This window comes from Anopheles funestus, chromosome 2RL (genome assembly GCF_943734845.2).
Source record: "Anopheles funestus chromosome 2RL, idAnoFuneDA-416_04, whole genome shotgun sequence".
In the NCBI taxonomy this organism is placed as follows: Eukaryota; Metazoa; Arthropoda; class Insecta; order Diptera; family Culicidae; genus Anopheles; species Anopheles funestus.
In genome coordinates, this window is record NC_064598.1 from 29,960,056 (window position 1) to 29,980,040 (window position 19,985).

Sequence of the window (19,985 nt, forward strand, 5' to 3'; positions counted from 1 at the left end):
TTCCGGCCGCGTTTCCGTTTCGCTCCGTTCGCTCACACTTGCGCGGAAAAAGGATTCGCAAGTCTGTGAATTGTTTTGCTACTTGGCGGTGTGTGAGTGTGTACACTGTTCAACACGCACCAAACATACGGCTGCACGCACACAGTGACAGTTATGTGTGAGTTTTGTTTTGATTACCTTTCTTCCGGACGGACGGTGTTCTTGTTATGCGTGTGGCGTCTGATGGCGCAAAAGATATGATAAAACAATAATAATGCGTGAATTATTCTACAAAACAACATAGTGGTGGAAATATGATATATCTTTAATTAAACGTATATGCGTTAATTGTATAGTTATTCCAAAAAACGGTAAGGAAACATTGCTTTACTTCTTGTACGTCTTACTAAAATTAGCTATACATTTCTGCTTTCAGCCGCTAAATTAAGCATCCTATACGTCCAACCTAGTGAACACGATAAACGCAAGAAAGTATTACTAAATGCATGAATAGTTCCATGTACTACCATACCGTTCACCGCCTGCAGTAACTCGCAAATCAAACAACTATGTTTACCTTAACAAATCCCGACCGCTTGAAGCTGCTGAACCACAACGAGGAACAACGCAACCTAAAACCGGGACAGTGTAACAAATTCCTGCACGTTGTAATTGATCCGGACTTTCTGAAGGATCCACATGGTGCCCAAGTACTATCGAAGCTGACCGAACAAGGATTCAAGTACGAACTGAAGCCACAACCAGTGCCATCCACGGTAACGTTTTATCGTACCCTTTCGGCTAAACTAACCTCAGATGGTGCAATGTCGGAGAAAACGATTGACGAACCCTTTGCCGTGTATCTGCTCAATGGTGGTGAATTTATTGCATACGTACGAAACCATCAGCTACTGGCCGCGGTACGAAGCGTAAAGGAGCAGCTTCCTAATCGCCGATTGAGTCTGCTCGTTTTCGGCCTGGTCAGCTACTGCCGGGTACATCGGGGCAGCGTCGGGCGCCGTGAGACGGAACAAGCGCTAACCGAAGTGCAGCTGTTTGAGGACACATCCCATCAGCTGCTGGAAACGGGCGAACAGGTGGCAAATTTCGTGGCCCAGCTGGCACGAAGTATCGCTGAACTGCCCTACAAGCAACAGCAGATGGACAAGTATAGCAGCGAACAGGTATATCTGGGCAATGAGAAGAAGGGATGCGTACGCGTAGAAGGTACGGCCGGGCTGCACCAACTGTACCAGGCGCAACTTATTAAGATACCGTCAGTTACGCTGGAGATAGCGGAAGCTATAATGAGCGTTTATCCGACGTTGAACTCGCTGCTGCTTGGATTCCGCGAAGCTGGTGTGGAAGCTTCCAACTTACTAGCAAACATTTCCATCCGCAGGGCCGGTGGACCGATCACAACATCGAACCGACGCATCGGTCCGGAATTAAGTCGTAAAATTTACGTCATGTACACTTCTACAAATCCCAAGCAAGAGCTATGAATGAATTAAAGGTTTTTTTTTATTTGTTTATTTTCATAAATCCTACTTCAAATTACATCGTTTTGTAATTGCATGTGTTTGCCAATAAGAAACCAGCAAAGAAATTATGTATCAACTACCAAATGTTTACTTTCGCTTCATATTGCTACTGCTGAGGTTGAAGGATTTGTGTGTTTTCTTAATGTTTTTCGCTATCCGACTGTTCGGATTTAGCTTCTTTAGGTTGCTACCTTCACCAGCATCATTCGCTAGAGTAAAACCACCAGCAAACCCTCCACGCTTGCCTTTGCGTGGAGCAGCGGGCGGTTTAGAGCCACCCTGAAATCTGCTAAAGTCTACATTGCTATAATCGAACGGTACGATTGGTTTGTTGGACGATTGGCGTGAGTCCTGCCCGATGGACGATTTCATTAGATTACGTTGCCGTTGCTTAGCTTTTTTACTTGTTGCCCTCTTTTCGTTCCAATTTTTACTGTCATTGTGGCTGTCCGGTTTCGATTCATCCTTAAACGGTACCATGTGGAGTTTTTCTTTCTTCGCTGCTTGATCGTCCAATGTATCGCTTCTACTTGCTGGCGCACCTTCTGCTCCGATAGTATCTCCACTGCCGCTTACATTAATCTCCATCGGGTATGATTTCCTTTTACCTTGCGATGGACTGATAATCGGACCCTGATCCGTTCCATTGAAGCACAGTTTTTCGCCAGCTGCAACGGCTTTACGTGTCTTTGCTTCTTCCAATCGTTTCAGTTGATTTTGAGTCATTAAACGTTTTGGAGTTTGTGGCTTTTTGCTTTCTTCCTTAACTACTACTACGGTCGCTGGTGCGGGCGCTAGTTGAGTTGCGACATCAGAGGAACTAACAGTTGCAAGTTGGTTCGATATATCGGACTTCTTATTTACAGTAGCTTGTTGCTGCTTCTGAAGATCATTATCGCTCCTTTCTTTTAACTGACGCAAGCGGCTCGTCTCCAGATACCGTTCAAAGGGTGTATTGAATTTATTCTGTTCATACCGGCTACCTTTATTTATGTTCCCCGCTTGTTCTTGCTTCAACGGACAGAGAGAAAGAAAGATATGTAATCAATAACGATCTACTGTACGCTTTCCTATTGTTTACAACTTACCGGAATGTTGGTATGCAGCGATAGTAACTTTGCAAATGTTTCCTTACTGACATCATTTTCATTCAATCCAATTTGGCCGCGGCTGTCTATCGTTCGCTGTAAAAAAAACAAAAACATTAAACCGAAAGAATATTTCGACCACCTTCGACGGTTTCGATACGTACAATCTTCGGTGCTGCTAAGATACTCATATCAGGAACATCCTTCCATAAAGTTAAATTTCCCGGTGGCATTAGCGTTATCGCATTCATCGTGTTGGTTAAATCACCCAGCAATGTGGGATGATTGGTATAACTGGTGGCATCTGTTTGGCCCGTATTGTCATGAGGACACACTAGGGGATTGTCAAAATCAAACGCAGATTGTATTTTGTATCGTGTGTCCTCATGCTGCTCCTTGGCATGAGGTTGATCACCCGCCACCGCTGGTAACTCGCGTGCCTTGAAGATGATCTGATGAACCGTGTGCAGATGCTGCCGAACGAGTGACGGCACCGGTGTACAGCATGCTATGATTCCTTGCATCTCACGCGGCAATTTCGAAGCAATATCAAGCGCCATATGCTGCGGCAGTACGTATCCCGGTGATTCATCTTCCATGCGTGCCATCTGATCGCGCCAGTACAGAATTTCCCGGAATGCGTACATTTGTCGATGATCGAAAACGTATCGCGAACGACGATAGATATTCATCACCGTGTCCTCGTTCATGGTCGGTTTCTGATAACGTTGCTTGCAGATAAATGTCGATTTATCGAACACGGTCTGCAGTAGACCTTCACCCTTGTTGAGCAATTCGTTCTTCATGTGATCATAAATGTACAGCAGATAATGGGTATCCTTCCGTGCGTACTCGATAAAGTTTTCCGGAATGGGACGGATGCGCCAATCCGCCAGCTGGAACGTCTTATCCGTATCTATGTTGCAGTAATGCTTCAAAAGAAACTGCAATCCAACGCGGGAGAATTGCAAAATTCGCGCCGCTTCGCCAGTGTCGAACATGTTTACCAGATAAAGCCCTAGATCCCGTTGCAACCATTCGATATCACTAATCGAACCGTGCAACACTTTCAGCTTCTTCGGATCGGTAAACACTTCATTCAGCACCGAAAGCTCATCGCGTAAAGCTAATGCGTCCACAATGTAGTCCTTGCTACGGGTAGATAACTGCATCAGACAGGTAAAACCCTGATAGCTACGGTACGAATGATGTTCTAAATCGATCGCAATTTCATTCACTGATTTTAAATCACGCATCAAATCCACTAGCTGCGACTCTTTCTCGACGAACATTAGTGGTGTTTCTTCCAGCAGTGGTGGTTCTTGCGGTGTCACATGTTGAAATACACTCTTTGCAGGTTGAAAGCGATCCAGCTCAAACTCGTACGGATGCAGATAGCTTACGATGTTTCCGAAGTCGTCATACTCTGGTAACACAGCTAACGGTTTCAATGAGTTCGGTTTATCACGTATCTTCGGTACGAACGGATTGATGCGCGAATTATCGACCGGTACTTTAAATTTGGCCTGCGGTCGAGCAATATTTTTACCAGTTATGAGGGTCGCTTTGACTGGTTCGCGCTTTTGGTTTTCATTCCATGCGCCGCTCAGACGATAGCGCGGTGCCACCGGAACCTGTACCTCCGATTGCACCAGCACCGTTGGAGCTGCCTTGCGGATACCTGCCATTTCATCCAAGTTTGAGTGTATTCGCTCCAGGATGTTGTCGTTAAAATCGTGAATCATTTCCAACCGCTCGTCCGGGTCACGTCTGTGGAAAAGTATGCACACAAATGTAAAGAAAGCTTCACACAACACAAATGTATCCGTTTGCTCAGCCTACTCACTGCAGAATATTGCCCTGTACTCCCTGCAGCTGCAAAATGTTCGATATTATATGCAACACCTGATTCGCCCGCGTGTCCATGATTTTGATGAACTCTGGATGAGCTGCGTAGAGGTCGCGCGACCGTCCCGACGGCATCGCGTTCGCCACTTTCATGCCGGCCACGATAGCGTTTTGTCCTTGCTGCGAAAATTTAACAACCAATCAACGGACTGCAGTGCTTGAGCTTTTTTTTCTTTTCTTTCAAGCCAACGGTTGTATGGTGGGTACAGACTGGGCGAATAAGCTAATAAACTGTTTACATACCTCGCACAGGTTGCGGATGTTATCTCTGCTGCTGTCGGCGCTGTTGTTCATCGATGATGACCCCAATTCCATACTGTTACCGTCTGCAGCAAGTGTGTTATTTTTGTTAAATTTCTTTTGTTTCTGATTATCGGTCATTTCAGTAGCCGTGACAGTAAGTTTTTATCATACAAAGCAATGGTAAGGTCGGCGATGGATCAGTTCAACAGCCTCACAAATCGCGAGAGAACGATTTTCCACAACAAAATAAACGTGTTTTTGTGTCTGACATTGGTGACAGTACAGAGCTTGCTATAATTATGGCAGAAGCTGGCACAAACAATTTTATTTTAAACTTTTACACATTGAGCCATTTGGAATTTTACACATTTTTAGATTCGTTTCATAATAGTTGTAATATTACAATAATACCTATGCATTTACGGTTTATTTGGTATGCACAAATAAAATTTTCGGCTACTGTCAAACATCGCTTGTCATCTTTTCATATGTCAAAACAACCCGCTTGTTTCAGTTTTCATTTGTGTTGTCAACAATTGTCAAAATTCACGAATGTTTTGTTGAGAAACAAGGAAAAAAGCGTCGCTGTTATCTGTTAATTGTTTGCTCTATATTTTTGCAATCGTTTGCTGCAAATACGATGCCAAAAGTGCGAAGGAGTCGAAAGCAACCGCCCGAGGGATGGGAACTGATTGAGCCTACTCTTGAAGAGCTGGAGCAAAAGATGCGAGAAGGTAAGAATATGTGTATCCCAGCGGCAAAGGCTACTGGATCAATGTTTCACCATCATTAGCTAAATACCGCGTCATCTAAACACTGTTCATCCCATTGCAGCCGAAACAGAGCCCCACGAAGGAAAAAGGATTACGGAATCATTGTGGCCCATCTTTAAAATACACCATCAGAAGTCACGCTACATTTATGATCTATTTTACCGGCGAAAAGCAATCAGCAGAGAATTGTATGACTACTGCCTAAAGGAAAAGATTGCCGATTCGAATCTGATAGCCAAATGGAAAAAGTCCGGGTATGAAAATCTTTGCTGCCTGCGCTGCATACAGACCAGGGATACAAACTTCGGTACGAACTGTATTTGCCGTGTGCCGAAATCGAAATTAGAGGAAGGACGAGTGGTTGAATGCGTACACTGCGGATGTCGAGGATGCTCTGGATGAATCAATTTACTTCAGTGTTTAGTTGCAACTGATTATCTGTCTGTAGCTAAAGCTTTGTCTTTTTTTCATTAAAATGATCAGATATTAGCTCTGAATTTGTGGTTTCGTTTAGTAGCAATATTGTTGAATACGTTGTTATTGGTAAAATTTTATAATTCTTAATTAGCTAAGTCGCATATAAGGTAAGTGTTTGTTCAGTTTCAATCTAATTCAAGTCGCTACCAAAATTACTAGATCAGTTCAAAGTCGCTTTATGCCATAAAGCATATATATTCTTTTACGAGTCTATTCAACCGTTTAATATTATATAATACCCACATTCTAATGTTTTCTTTTTAGTTTTATTTGTATTCCATTATGCTTTTATAACAATTTATCCATCGTTGGAATGATACCAGTTTACAATGAGTTGAAAATTATGCACTAATTTTTACTATTAGAATAGTATTACATCAGTTTTTGATTCTGAGCTTATCATTTTTCCCGGCTGTGATCAATTGTAGTTTGGGAAAATGGGTCTGCAAGTATTTAGCATCCATGAACGATGGTAAACCTCCCTTTAAGCAACGTATTTCTTTGATCGTAGTGACGATGGACTGTACTTGCTTCAACATTGTTATGTCAAATGCTACTGTGAGCAGTTCTACATTCGGGAGCCGATTCAACGACTGTATTGTACTTGCGGAAAACTTTTCGAGCTCAACATGTTTTAGCTTCGGCATTTTAGCTGCAAGGGCAGCTATGAAACCCGTACTGGTGCCTATGCCACAAACAGTAATTTTAGTAGCAGATTTGAATGCCTCTAATGTGTCATACAGCATTGGGAAACAACCGATTCCCAGTGACTCCAGGTTAGGCAACACGACGGATCCGAATGACACACGTTCCAGGCACTTGATATTCTTGAATTGAATGTGTCGAAGCTTAGCTAGGTTCGAAAGATAACGTAATGTAGATGTGTCCATGATATACAACGAATCAATTGATAATTCCATTAGATTGGTGCAGTTTTCGCAGATCGCTTTGAACAAGTAACCACTAAGGTTAACATATTTCAGATCCAATTTTTCCAGTGTTTCGAGTTTGGATAAAAAACTCAATGCATGTTGTACGTTGTTTATGTTGGCAAATACGTTTGCTTTATGGATTTCCAGAGATTGTAGGTTAGGCAATCGACTCGAATATAGCAAATTTTCAATGCGACGTTGCATCTCTTTCGTTATTGTCTCACGCAGGTGCATCAATATGCGCAGTGACGCAAGCTGCGGTGCTTTTATAACCATTGGTCCTACAAGATGTACTTCAAGTAACTGAATGGAGTTGCTACGAATTTTTATGGTGTTCACATTTGTATCACTATTAGAAAACCAACCGATCATGTTATGAACATATAGTTCTCGAAGCACTTTCATCCGTGGGATGGCATCCGTTATCATTCTAACAGTATTATTTGGCTTCCCTTCGATTGTTATTTTCAACGTAACCAATTGTTCTAGCTTTGGATAGCTAATAATGCTATAAATTACGTTAAAGATGCGGGCGCTATCTACCATCAATGAATTAGACGGATTACTAATATCCAAATTGCAATACAGGCGATCCGATTGTTCTAAGACACGTATCGTTTTATAACTGAGTTCAGAAATCGCGAAGTTAAACTTGAACCTTTTGATGTAGAAATCGGAAAAAATTGTTTCTTTCCATCGTTGACACACAAGAGAACACTTCTTCACGTCCCTTATATCAAGGTAGTCAAAGATTTTACACAACACCTGAAAGAAAGCGACAAAGATACTACATTTTGCTGTTTTGTTCAAAAGCACGTTTAAATATGGTTTTAATATATTGTTTTACTTACCTCGCACGGGAGATGCTGTATTGAACAAGCAGCTTTTTCGTTGTTCATGGCTTTTGTTTTACCCCGTTGTTACACACGACTGAGCTATCTGGCAACTAGCGATGTGAAGACCCGCGCAGGTTAACGACGAATGAGTGCGTTGATTTATGACGTGTCTTTTGACGCATTTTGTCAAAGCCTACTATGTATGCTTATTTCCTAGGGCAAGGGCAAAAAACACGTAACCGCCGGGATTCTCGATTTTTGGAACTTGTTTATATTTCACTTGTTTTGTAATAATATAGTGAAAATGATTTAGAAATGATTAGACAGTACTATAATGTTTAAATTTTTTAATAAATCAATGCGATAAGTTTTCACCTACAACGTGGTGTATGAAATTGCGCGCTCGTTGTCAAGTATGATCTTCCCTTTTTTTTGGCAGTTATACGTTTCAGGGAACTATAGTGATAGACCGTGGGAAAAAGAAAATAGTTCAAATTTGTTTTTTTTCTTTGTGGATATGATTGCAGAGCCAGGGATAAGGTACTGATAAAGCATCGTACCAAGGAAACATCCTAATTTTAATAGAGAACGAGCAAGGAATCAAAATTTTCGCCAAATCAAAAGGTCGCCAATCCGTTTCCAGGAAACTAGGTCCAGGGCTGCAGTCCTCCATGCATGGCTGCATCCGATCTCCGACAGGTTGGACTCCACCTGATCCAGCCTACTAGCTCTATGTGTTCCTCTCTGCCTCGTGCCGAACGGATCGCTGACGAGCACTTTCTTGGTGGGGCATGAGTCCGGCATCCTCATAACGTGCCCCAGCCATCGTATCCTTCCGGCTTTGACCAGCGACAGGATATCTACATTGCCACACAGCGCTGCTAGCTCGTGGTTTATTCTCATTCTCCACACGCCCTGCTCGCACACACCGCCAAAGATAGTCCTTAGCACCCGCCGTTCGAAAATAGCGAGTGCATTGGCCTACCCGTAGAGGACTACCGGACGTACCGGACGTATCGGATTTCGCTGCTCATGTTGTTGTCCGAAGTTACGATCGTACCAAGGTAACAGAACTCCTCTACCACCTCGAGATCGTCGCCGTCAACTGATACTCTGCTCCCGATTCGGGCTCTACAACGGTCAGAGCCTCCCGCAAGCAGGTACTTTTTCTTCGTCGCATTGATCCTCAATCCAATGCTATAGGCCTCGCGTTTCAGTCGGGTGTAAGCGTCGCACACCGCCGCAGATTTACGCCCAATGATGTCGATGTCATTCGCGAAGCCGAGAAATTGAAGAGAACGGGTGAAAATCGTGCCCCGGATGTCGAAGCCCGCGCTTCGCATGACACCTTCCGGAGATTCGAAAGATTCTGACAGCATGTTCGACACTCTCATCTTGCGCTACACCGTCCATAGTGGCGTTCCCATTTTCCCTGGGATTCCGCAACAGCGTGGTATTCCATAGTTCGGTCCGATCTATCGCTTGTAGGCATCTTTGAAGTTAATGAGCAGGTGGTGCGTAAGGATCTGATGCTCTCGGCACTTCTGGAGGATCTGCCGTAGAGTAAAGATTTGGTCGGCGGTCGATTTGCCTCCAACAAATCCAGCTTGGTAGCTTCCGACGAAATCTGTGGCAAGGGGCCCAAGTCTACAGAAGAGTCCAGTCTGTCGCCCTTTTTGTACACTGGGTGTATGACACCCAGCTTCCACTCGTCCGGTAGTTCTTCCTGGTTTCAAAACCTTCGTCATCCTGCTGGCTGACGTAATACTGCTCTCCTCTGCTTCCTGCGCCTGGTTCAGCCTCTCCTGCATCTGCTCCGTTCAGGTGCCTGTCGAAGTAGCACTTCCACCTATCGATCACCTCTCGCTCGTCCGACAGGATATCTCCCTCCTCGTTGTGGCACATAGCGGTCATGGGAGTAAAACCGCCTCGTGGCGCATTCAACATCCTGTAGAACTTACGCGTTTCTCAAGACTGGGATAGCTGCTGCATCAGTTGCTCATCCGATTCTTCGAAACTGCGCTTCTAGTCCTGGAAGAGTCGGGAAAGCTGCCTTCTCAGTCATCTGTAGTCTTCCACGTTCTGCCTGGTCTCGCGCTCGCACAACTCGCGAGCATGCGGTTACGCGCTGCGTTCTTCTCGGATAGTGCTCGCCTGCACTCATCATCAAACCATTCCTTCCTCTAGCTACGTGTTACGCGGCCAATTTTGTCGATCGGCCGCGCTGTTTCTGGCTTGCTCCTTCATACGCCAATCGAAGGTGCCTTGACACATCAGCTTGCCTCAACCGATCTATGTTGAGCCTTGGGGTGGGCTGGCAGCGCAGCTTATTGGCTACGCACAGTTTCTGGCGTAACTTTACCATAACCAGGAAATGGTCTGAGTCGACGTTTGCTCCCCTGTACGTACGTACGTCGATAATACCCGAGAATTGCCTTTTATCGATAAGAACGTGGTCAATCTGGGAATATGTTTGCTGTGGTGATCTCCAGGTGGGAGGGAATGTCTATATTATCCTTCTAGAGGCTTCGGATCTATACCAATATCAGTCCGGTATTACCACATACACTGACAACAAAACTACTTTTGCAATCACAATCCTAAATTATTCGATTTGTATTTACTGTTGGTTCTCTGGTGGACTTGTGGAGAGCAGAGTTGCTACCCATTGGATAAAAGGTTCAACATTGTTTTAATGTTTCGGTTTGGGCAACAAGCAGGAAAAACGAAAAAAAAATCCAAGAACTCAAAAGTTTGTTATGCGACTTATGCTGGTTAAAATTAGTATAAGAAAGTTTAATCAAATTAAATCCCCAGTTGATTAAGCAACTCAACATTCGATCGTCCGATCGCTACTACAAGCCGTTTCTTGTTTTTGGTCATTTGGTTTAGTTTTTATTGATCCTTTCTTTTAAAAAGTCTACCCAAAAGCTGAAATGCATTACGAACAACTGAAGAAGTCGACTCTACGCCTTTCAACCTTTATCATTATTGCACCCTTGTTCGTTAAACGTGGTCCGCTTTATTAATGTATCTCGGAGAGACAGCATTAAGACAGTACTTAATTAGTAAAACAAAAAAAAAATAATTTACGGATCTAATAAGCAATGCGGTAAAATGCAAGTTAATGCACTATTTACTGCAAGCATTTTACTTTTGAACATGCAAACGTTAGAGAGAATTCTATGATGCAAGTTGCCGAGTAGCGGGAAAGGAGTTTCCACGATGCCTTTATCATTGTCACTCAATTGACCAACTTAACGACTTATTGAGTCACACGCACCACCACCATGACCACCATCCTAAAAGGGGCTACTACTTATTTCCGCACGATGTGCTGCCTGTTCCTTATCATTGAGTGAGCGCGATCTTCCTGCCGTAAGCGTAACACCATTTGCTTACATTTTGGCCGAAACGTTGGGGATGGGTGAAGTTGGAGTAAGGAGTTGGAGGTAATATTGAACGAAGGCGCAAATCTTGCGATTGCTGACATCATAACGAGAGTGTGTGTGTGGACAATTGTGGTCCATGTTCGGTTTGCCGAGACATAAGTAACATTAGTCTTCAGCTTCGGAGCGAATGATGTAGAGAAGAAAAGAAGCATAAAGAGAAATGGTCAATATTTGTACAAACTTCATTAAGACGAGCGTCATGTCCCAATGCTGCGCTATTAGCGTAACCATGGGCAGTACGGCAAAGTGGACGATGGGAAATGGTGGAATCAAAAGAAATCCTACCCATTACTGGCGGATTTTCTAGCTACTAGTGTGTCATTTTCCGCACATAGACACACAGAGAGAACTGAGTAATGAACGACAAGTTTGTGGCTAGAAGTGTGTGTATCTGTGTGCCAAGGGTGAGATAAATTAAGCGCATGAAAAGGTTGCAACACTCCGGTACTACCCGCCCGGTGGATCCGTATCGGGATCGTAGCGCATGGATGCTAAAATTACGTCGTTGTTTGTTTACCAGTGTATATACATACATACCAGGATGAAGGCAAGGGAACTGTAATAGAAGCATTTTAGTTTACTAGAGTAGAGAAACAAGGATACCAAGAAAAACCAGCACCAAAGCTTATCATTAACGTAACCACGATATGTCCTAATGGTGAGGAAAGACCAAAGAAAGATACACTTTGCAATTGGTTGTAAGTGATGTGGAACACAGGAATGCCTCGGGATATCAGCGATGATGGGTAACAGCGATTGCTAAACAGTGACGACCATGGGTTCGTTTCGTTCGGCCCAAACCATGGGCTACCTTTTTGCCGTGAAATTGCGCCTTCAGATGCATTCTTCCAATGATCGAATCTGCGGGTAATCCCGGGAAACCCCAACGGGGGAGAAGGGGATGAAACGTATCCGAAACCAAACATTTTATCATGATCCATAAAGCTAACTAGTTCCTCAAACAATATGAAACGGCAGTAAAATTTAGGTCATACCACCACGTACAATGTTATGCCCGTGCGCTTCCTTCACTATTCTGAACGATTCTTTTGCCAGTTTCCCGATGGAGCGTCAGCAGCAAAGTCTCCATACCATGCTGACTCGTGCTGACTTTCTCCACAATGATCCATTTCCGGCTAGTTGTTTTGTTCTTTATTTTGTTTTTGCTTGGTTGTAGTGTTTATTTTATTTTTTTATTGTTGCTCGTTCGGTTTGCAAACGCTTCGTGATGGTAATGTTAGCTTTTTTATCGTTTCACTATTCGTCCCCGTACTACGTCTACTGGCGATTTAAAGGATCGTTACCAAAGGATAAAGTTGAGGTGTGTGTGTCCAGTGGTTTTTGGGTGGGTATATGTAGGTAATACGATGCGTTCAATTGATGGGTTTAACAAAATCCGGCAAAGGAAGCCGATACGAAACAGATTAGTTTTAGAGGGTAAAGTTGATCACAGACAGTGGCATAACACGAGTGGGCGTTCAGGTTGCAACGATAAAAGCACGGAGAGGAATTGATATTGTAAAATGGAAGTTTTTCTTTCTTTTTCTTTTCTTCTATTATGTTTGCAATCTCAATATGATTGGATATGATCTTCTATGAAATATAAATATTTTGTTACATGTTCGAAATTTTAAAACAATATTGTGAATTAATATTGACAAAATGTTTAAGCATTTTGTTAATAAGATAGTTGATTTAAAGTAACAGAAAAATTGATTAAGAATTAAAAAAAAATAAAAAAATATTAAACTTGCCAACAAGGCTTACATATTGGAAGAAAAATCAAGGCAAAGATTTGCACTTTTTTTAGTATCAAAATAGTATCCACTAGGTATCCGTAGGACTTCTCCGTAGTACGATAAGTGCCTTTAGTTAGGATGATATTCTGTAAGCAATGTTCGTAGTCGAGAATGTATGGGGGAAAAAAAATCCATATTCCATTAGTTATTGAAAAAGTTGGATCAATGTGTTATTTCTGCAATCTTTAACCGGAACGAGCCGTGAGAGAGCCAATTGTAGCGTTGATTTTCTAGCACCCACTCTAACGTCACATTTATGGCATCCGTGGATTTACTATGACCGTGTACGGGGTATACTTTTTTATACATAGCTTTAGCTTACTGTTCATGGTCATTTAGGAGAGATGTGGGTGTGGGAATTCGAAGGAATCGAAAGCTATGATCGAATCGGTTTCCGTTTGTTATCTGCTTGGCAAACGGTGGTTGTGGTTGATGCTTCAACCATCGTTGAATAGATCTTGCCTCACAAAGCTGGCCCAAAAGTGGTGAGTGACCAGTCAAGCGGGGATTGCTTTCCGTTTTTGCCATTTCCAGTTGGATTACCTATGGACGTTGTGGATGGTTTGCGGAACGCAGTAATCTTCACATGACATTCGCGAAGGGGCAATGAAACCGGCAAGCACTTCGCAGCGAGGGATTTAATACATTGTGGACAATACATGCGAGGAAAATGCTCGTGTGGGATCGACACTGGACGCTTCCGCAGCGATATTAGCTATTGTCAATGGGGGGGAAAAAGGATTATCGAATGTTTAACTGGAATGTTGTTCTATATCATTTGCCATTTTCCTTTTTCTCGCCCTTCTTACTATAGAGATTTTGTACGTCCTTTCGGTCACTGTACGGGGGAAGTGTGTGTGTGTGTGTGAATGAATGCACACAAGACTTTGTCCCTGCTGTTCGTCCATTCATCCGGCAGCATTGAAACGAGGAGTCACATGTATAGATGGGAGAAAAGTTAGCAATCGAATTATTGCGGAAGAAATGCTGATGTTTGCTGCGCGTTAAAACATGAAGCATGAAGCAACATCGCAGATAAAGCTAGATGTGTGTTTATGGAATTGATTATTTCGAGTGGAATGCTTATTGATTTTATAACCCCCATTAATAAAGGACTTTTAGTGAATTTCCTGTATTGGTTGGTGTAGTGTGCTGATCTTCAGGAGACAGGATCGAGATTAAACTCCCATTCGGGTCGTATTTCCGTAAGCAAGTTTCACAATAAGAAAAAAAATGGTCGAAGATCTCTTGATGTAAGATGTCTGCAAAACCTCTCGGAATAAGGAGCCAAATATTGTAAAAATACAGCTGAAATATAATATAAAGAGTCGTAGAGTAAAATTTATTACTTAAAAAAATATATTAATCGTTGAAATAAATGTATTTTCATGATGGTCACAAGGTCATTTATTTTTATTCTTCACTGTATATTGTAAAATAATATGACCATTCCACTCGTAAAGAAATAAACAACAAATATTTTCGAATCAACATAAATACAGCAGGTAGCCAATCCTTTTATAGATTACATAACAAATACTTTAAATTAGGATTTAAAAAATTGAATCAAATCTCAAATTTAAGAAAAATGAAAAAATGAAAGATTGATCATTCGCATTTAAAATGCTTGTTTTATTATATTAAAAAGAGAACATAAAAATGTTTGAAAAGTAATGTGAGATCAAGCAGCTTCAAGTTAGTTTACAACTTCTTTATTCAATTATCCTATTCTCCTTCTCTAACTTCATTGTGTTGTAAGTTCAGTCATAAAAAAATCTGAATAATATAGATTTCCATTTTATATAATTGCTATGTCTTTAGGAAACCGTTTACTATGGCATGACCCGAGGTTATTCACGCCAAGAATGATGAAAGTCTTGACTAAATCTTACATCTTTGACATTTCTTCTTCACACGCTTGATTTGACGACCAGTTTCCTGGGCTGCGTTGGAATTTCCATCAGCTCCCTTTCATTGGTAGTGATTGGTAATAAAAAGAAACATTCATAACGTTGCTCCACTGACTGCTTGTTCATCATGCGCCGGGAATTCTCGTCGGGTGCAACGTTTGCTTGATGTACAGTCCGCTTTTTTTGTTCTACTAAAACTCTTCCCAAATTCCATCCCGGGCAAATGGAGAATGTGTGAATACCGCTATTAGCACCATTTAGAGCTGATTCGTGAGGCTCTCACACATCCAAAGTATCACGCTGAAGATGATTGGTGAAGTTGATTCAAGCGTTCATAAAATATTTATCTCTAATCAATTTAATAGATTAAAACATTACGATTTCAGCTAATACGAACCCCCTGCTCCAAAAACCCGACCGAAACATACTGTCGGGCACGATCTGCAGTAACAGTAAATCACATTAATAGTCTGTCGTTTTTTCGTCAATCGATTCCTTGGAATGTACGGTAACTGGTGCGGAGAACCAGTGGCGGGCTGACGGCCCAGAAAGAAAAAGTGTTCCGTTCCGTTCACGGTGGCATTATCTTGAAAGTTGTTAATTTTTAGTGGGTATATTGCGAGATATCCCGATGCCGGAATGCCGGAAAGGGAAACAAAACGCATCAAATTCCAGTCACGATGGCATGGATTATGGCTTTTGAGATTATGCGCCCTTTGCCAACAGTCGGTGTTGGAAGAGAATGGGGGCCTTTTGCTGCCCCTTTTTAAATAGTGGCTGTTTGCAAAGGATTCGGTTAGTCTTGTCGTCGAACGGTAATGTCTTACTTTTGCTGCAAGGTGTAATTGATTTTAAGCTAAGCTTTTGATTGGCCTCATTCCGTGGTTAGTGTGGTTGGTGGATTAGTTAAAGATACTTAATTGCACTTGTAATCGTTTAATTTATTCGAAATGTATGTTAATGTTCGGTAGTGCATGTGATAAACGGCGCCAGTCCACACGGCCGGACCGGGTTCAAATCCCATCCGGACCGTTCCCCGTAGCAAGGACTGACTATCCGGCTACGTGGTAAAATAAGTCTAGTAAGCCAGAAATGGCCGGCGTGACCTGTAAGGTCGTTAAGCCAAGAAGAAGAAGAAGAAGTTAACGTTAAAAGAAAGAACAGTTGAATTATACAATAAATAGCGTTTATTTTTTTATTTAGTAGATTTACATAGTAAAAGACACATTATAATGATAATGAACAATGTTTTTAATTTTTAAATCAAATAATTTTTTTATAGCTGGTTTTAAATGGTACAAACTTATACTTTTCAGTTGTGTGAAACCTAATTTTAGCTCGTATCAACGTGATAGGAACAAAAAAAATTTCTTAGTGCAGCTTAAAATTTCCTCAACTTGTCTTTCCGTAAGTTAGCAGGGAGGGAATGCTGCATCCATTTAAAGCAGTGATGTCAAACTCATGTTGGCTTAAAGTTGGCCCTAAATATATCACTTCTGTGTTGCAAAACCTACCTGACTGCTTACTTGAATTCAAGTTCAGTGGCAATTGAAGCCGCCAAAATCTTTTTTTTCCTTCAGTTCATTCTCCAGATTAGTGTTTCTGGACAGGCTTCAAATCCAAATCCAGAAACCCATGGAAAATGGACTTTAGAGGGCTAGAACAGAATCAAACATTCATGCTGTGCCGATTTCGATTCTCAGAATTGATATCACATATGCTACGAAGGGTTATTCGTAGGGAAAACACATGTGGAAAACAGTCGATAGCTGAGCCATCCTGTTTGCGCGGAAAGTCGTGGAGAAGTCAGGAGGAAATAAAACTCAAGAGTTGTTTGGGCTTCAAGAGGGATTAAAGAGTACATACACAAAACATAAAAAAATATTCCTCTATTTTCCAAGCTGCATACTCCAAGCCTGATAATAATCGATGTTCTCGTTATTCCTGTGCAGGCCGGATTCAAAGATCTCGGCCGTATGTCTGATTTAAAAGCTTCTTAATAGTCATGTAAAAAAGTGATAAAAAATAACATTGGTTTAGCATAATGATCAAATAAATATTTTCTACATCTCTATTAGCTGCATACTTGTATGCTACACGACTGAGTAAGCCTTAGGCTAGAGAGCATCCTTCGTGTAACAATTTCCGAAATACAAAACGAAAATTCACTCATTTACAAACAAAACCTTATCCTTCGGACGAAGAAACGCGTAATAAAACAAGAAACACATGGTGCTTAAAACACCACTCGCAATGATCGTGTGGTGCAGAAAGTAGAACCACCATGACTCAAAGACGCCCAGATTGAACCACACCACTAGCATTGCGACGTTTTCCAACATCACAATGCCGATGTATCCCACGTACCACCAGCGCACATGGATGAAGCGTATTTTAAACTCGAGCAGAGAAAATACGTACATGTAAGCGAGGAACAGATAGAAGAAGTAGCGTTCCAACTTTTCGTGTAAACGCACCTCGTAGATAATGCAGGCGATCATAAGCATATAGTGGTTGGCGACCAGCATCCAGAAGTATAGCGGGAAGAATACGTAGAACGTGGAAAGCGATAGCATACGCATCAGCAAGAACATAACCCACCCGACGAACAACACCGTTTTACCGACCATATCGTCCTGTTCCAGGCCCACTATCGTTTGTCGTCGCGACGGTAAGGATATCGCATCACCATCTAGCTGATCGGACTCTCCCACTTTGCGCACTACGGTACGATCGGATTCCGCATGATCAAACATTCGTTCTGGCAATCGAGGAACTTTCTCCTTGATGAATGCTTCCGCATTGTAAAGCAACATGTTCCGGAACACGGACACTCGATGAAACATCCCGGTTGCGGCTTCCGGTGTTGGTGGTGCCCGCTTCTTTGGGACCGCATCGAAATCATCCGGTTTCAAGTACTCATCGTCACTATCATCGGTAACGTTCCGGATATCTTCCGTGCTGCGAAGATAATGGTCCATTTCCTGCAGCTCCTCAACGGTATCCCGAAGCTTGAAACTTACACTACGCCCCGTTTGACGTGGTTTCGATCCGACCCTATCCACCGTGTCAGGTGCATGAAACTCGTGCAGCTTATCATCATCGGTAAAGTTTACGAACGGATCGTGATGTGCTTTCGATTGCTGTCGATTGAAGTTGATCGCATCGACGTTTAACGTTTTGCGTGGGCTACCAGGGACAGCAAAAGGTGCATTTGCGTCAGACATTCGTTCTTCATCGCTGCCATAGCGGGAGTAAAAATTACGCATAATGTTCGGTACGATCGGATCCGCTTCCGGGGCGATCGATGGTGTTTGGGTAGCAATCGTATTTTCAACCGTGCTAGTTGACCGTTGCAGTTCTTTGCGCCGTGTCGTCGCTTGTTCCGGTGTACTCCACGGATAGCAACGGCCCACGATCTTTTGACTTTCGAAACGTTGATAGCTGGTAATGATGGTGGCCATGGTTAGGAAGGAGAAAACGACACTGATCACCTGTGCCGTGACCGTGTCATAGTTACGGAATGTACCATCGCGCAGCAGAATGTAGAGTTGAAGCATCATTTGTGGAGCGGCTTGGAGAAATGCTTGAAGAAAGTGATAGAGTTCGCAGGGTGACGTTTCCAATATTTTTGCTACCGATTGTGCCCTGCCATAGGTGTTCTTATCGTGGAAAAGGGCTTCAATGCTCCAGAAAATGCGTCTATTAAAGCTGCAATAAATTCGAACGAGAAAAGTAATGAGACAGCTTCGTTCGCTAATGAGGTTGATCTGGTTCTACCGGTAGAGAGCAGCCAGTGGGAAGAATAGCAGTATGCCAATGTTGGTAATTAAAAAGTGGCTCGTCCGCTCGTCACACCCAATCAGTTCCGGCCATCTTTCCGGGGTAGATATGATGGAGCAAAAGCACACCACCGAAGGGAGCCAGATAAGAGACAGTGTGAACCAACCCCAGGATGGGTTACCATTGCGAAAGTGCTCTACGGTCACTAAAATATCTGCCGTTGTCAGTACGATGTAAACCATCAGTTCAAAGATCACCGGCACTAGGAATGTCATCACAATTTGGGTACGCGTTTTTACCGGATAACCGAGCACCGATCGCGGAACACCGTCTAGTACGTCCATCGTGTATTCGGTTGGGAATTCTTTTGAGGTTACGTTACGGTAACGTCTGGCCGCGAACGCAAGCCAAATCGAACTAGTGTTATCTATCGGTGTTGTGTGTTGCGTTATCTGAAAGTGGTGCGCACCGTGCTGACTCAACCGCTGCTGGGTTGTGGCCAGTGTGCAGGTACTAAGAGCGATAAGGGTTCAGGTGCCTGAGCGTTTGGCTGATTATTTTGTGTTGATGGAGATATGGAACATGGTCGCGATAACATTTACGATATATTTCACGAAAAGGTGTTCGAAAGCAGTGAACCACGAAGATTGTTTATATTTTCCATGTGCCACAGGCATTGGAGTGGCGTTTCGTGCTAAGCAATGGCAGAATGCATGTTATTTCGATTTGCTTACTTGTATGTTTGTAAATAGTGTTGGGAAGTTAATTATACGATTACGCTATGAAGGATCTTGTAAGAATTTATTTTGAGTTTTGGAGTTTGAAACTAAGGTTGGAAAGTACATCAAGTAAATTATATTCAAAAATTTTGATAATGCCTAATGTCACATGCCAGGCGACGGTAGATGGAAAACTCTTGGGGCTCTATGTTACACATTCAAAGTTTGGAATTAACGTCAGGCAATTGTAGGGAGCAAATTTTACGAACTATTTGCTATAAGTTAATCTACGTAGGATCTTTAATTTATCCTACATAGCAGTCATTCTACATAGCAGATGATTGCTACAGGATTGATCAGTCATCAAAAAACTTTGGATTGAAAATTAATGAGGTAGAAAACAAAATGTCATTAAAGTTCCACTTTCAACGAACAATATCTCGCATAAAGAGCATTTTTGGCTGTTCGATGCCTCTATAAAAATATTAAAGAAACTTTGGTTTGATATGGAATATTATTCAAATCAATTCCAATTCTTTGAA

At 42.4% G+C, this 19,985-nt stretch overlaps 5 protein-coding genes across 5 annotated transcripts; 2 read left to right on the plus strand and 3 right to left on the minus strand.

Moving 5' to 3' along the window:
* Positions 1-11: 11 nt before the first annotated feature.
* Positions 12-1,484, plus strand: LOC125765815 (crossover junction endonuclease EME1). The gene is made up of 2 exons (XM_049431295.1): positions 12-350; positions 416-1,484. The coding sequence occupies exon 2, from the start codon at positions 549-551 to the stop codon at positions 1,482-1,484; it is 936 nt and encodes a 311-aa protein (XP_049287252.1). The 5' UTR covers positions 12-350; positions 416-548.
* LOC125765773 (exosome component 10) lies at positions 1,482-5,045 on the minus strand. Its single transcript, XM_049431236.1, has 5 exons — positions 4,763-5,045; positions 4,458-4,639; positions 2,776-4,381; positions 2,612-2,707; positions 1,482-2,534 (listed from the first exon to the last, which is right to left on the minus strand). Exons 1-5 carry the CDS (start codon positions 4,898-4,900, stop codon positions 1,611-1,613), a joined length of 2,946 nt encoding a protein of 981 aa, XP_049287193.1. The 5' UTR covers positions 4,901-5,045; the 3' UTR covers positions 1,482-1,610.
* Positions 5,046-5,270: 225 nt separating this feature from the next.
* Positions 5,271-6,032, plus strand: LOC125765838 (protein BUD31 homolog). Its single transcript, XM_049431329.1, has 2 exons — positions 5,271-5,496; positions 5,597-6,032. Exons 1-2 carry the CDS (start codon positions 5,403-5,405, stop codon positions 5,935-5,937), a joined length of 435 nt encoding a protein of 144 aa, XP_049287286.1. The 5' UTR covers positions 5,271-5,402; the 3' UTR covers positions 5,938-6,032.
* Positions 6,033-6,256: 224 nt separating this feature from the next.
* On the minus strand, positions 6,257-8,207 carry LOC125765802 (uncharacterized). Its single transcript, XM_049431280.1, has 2 exons — positions 7,796-8,207; positions 6,257-7,709 (listed from the first exon to the last, which is right to left on the minus strand). Exons 1-2 carry the CDS (start codon positions 7,841-7,843, stop codon positions 6,390-6,392), a joined length of 1,368 nt encoding a protein of 455 aa, XP_049287237.1. The 5' UTR covers positions 7,844-8,207; the 3' UTR covers positions 6,257-6,389.
* Positions 8,208-16,110: 7,903 nt separating this feature from the next.
* LOC125765787 (uncharacterized) lies at positions 16,111-19,777 on the minus strand. Its single transcript, XM_049431260.1, has 2 exons — positions 18,722-19,777; positions 16,111-18,652 (listed from the first exon to the last, which is right to left on the minus strand). Exons 1-2 carry the CDS (start codon positions 19,066-19,068, stop codon positions 17,107-17,109), a joined length of 1,893 nt encoding a protein of 630 aa, XP_049287217.1. The 5' UTR covers positions 19,069-19,777; the 3' UTR covers positions 16,111-17,106.
* Between the last annotated feature and the right edge of the window lie 208 nt (positions 19,778-19,985).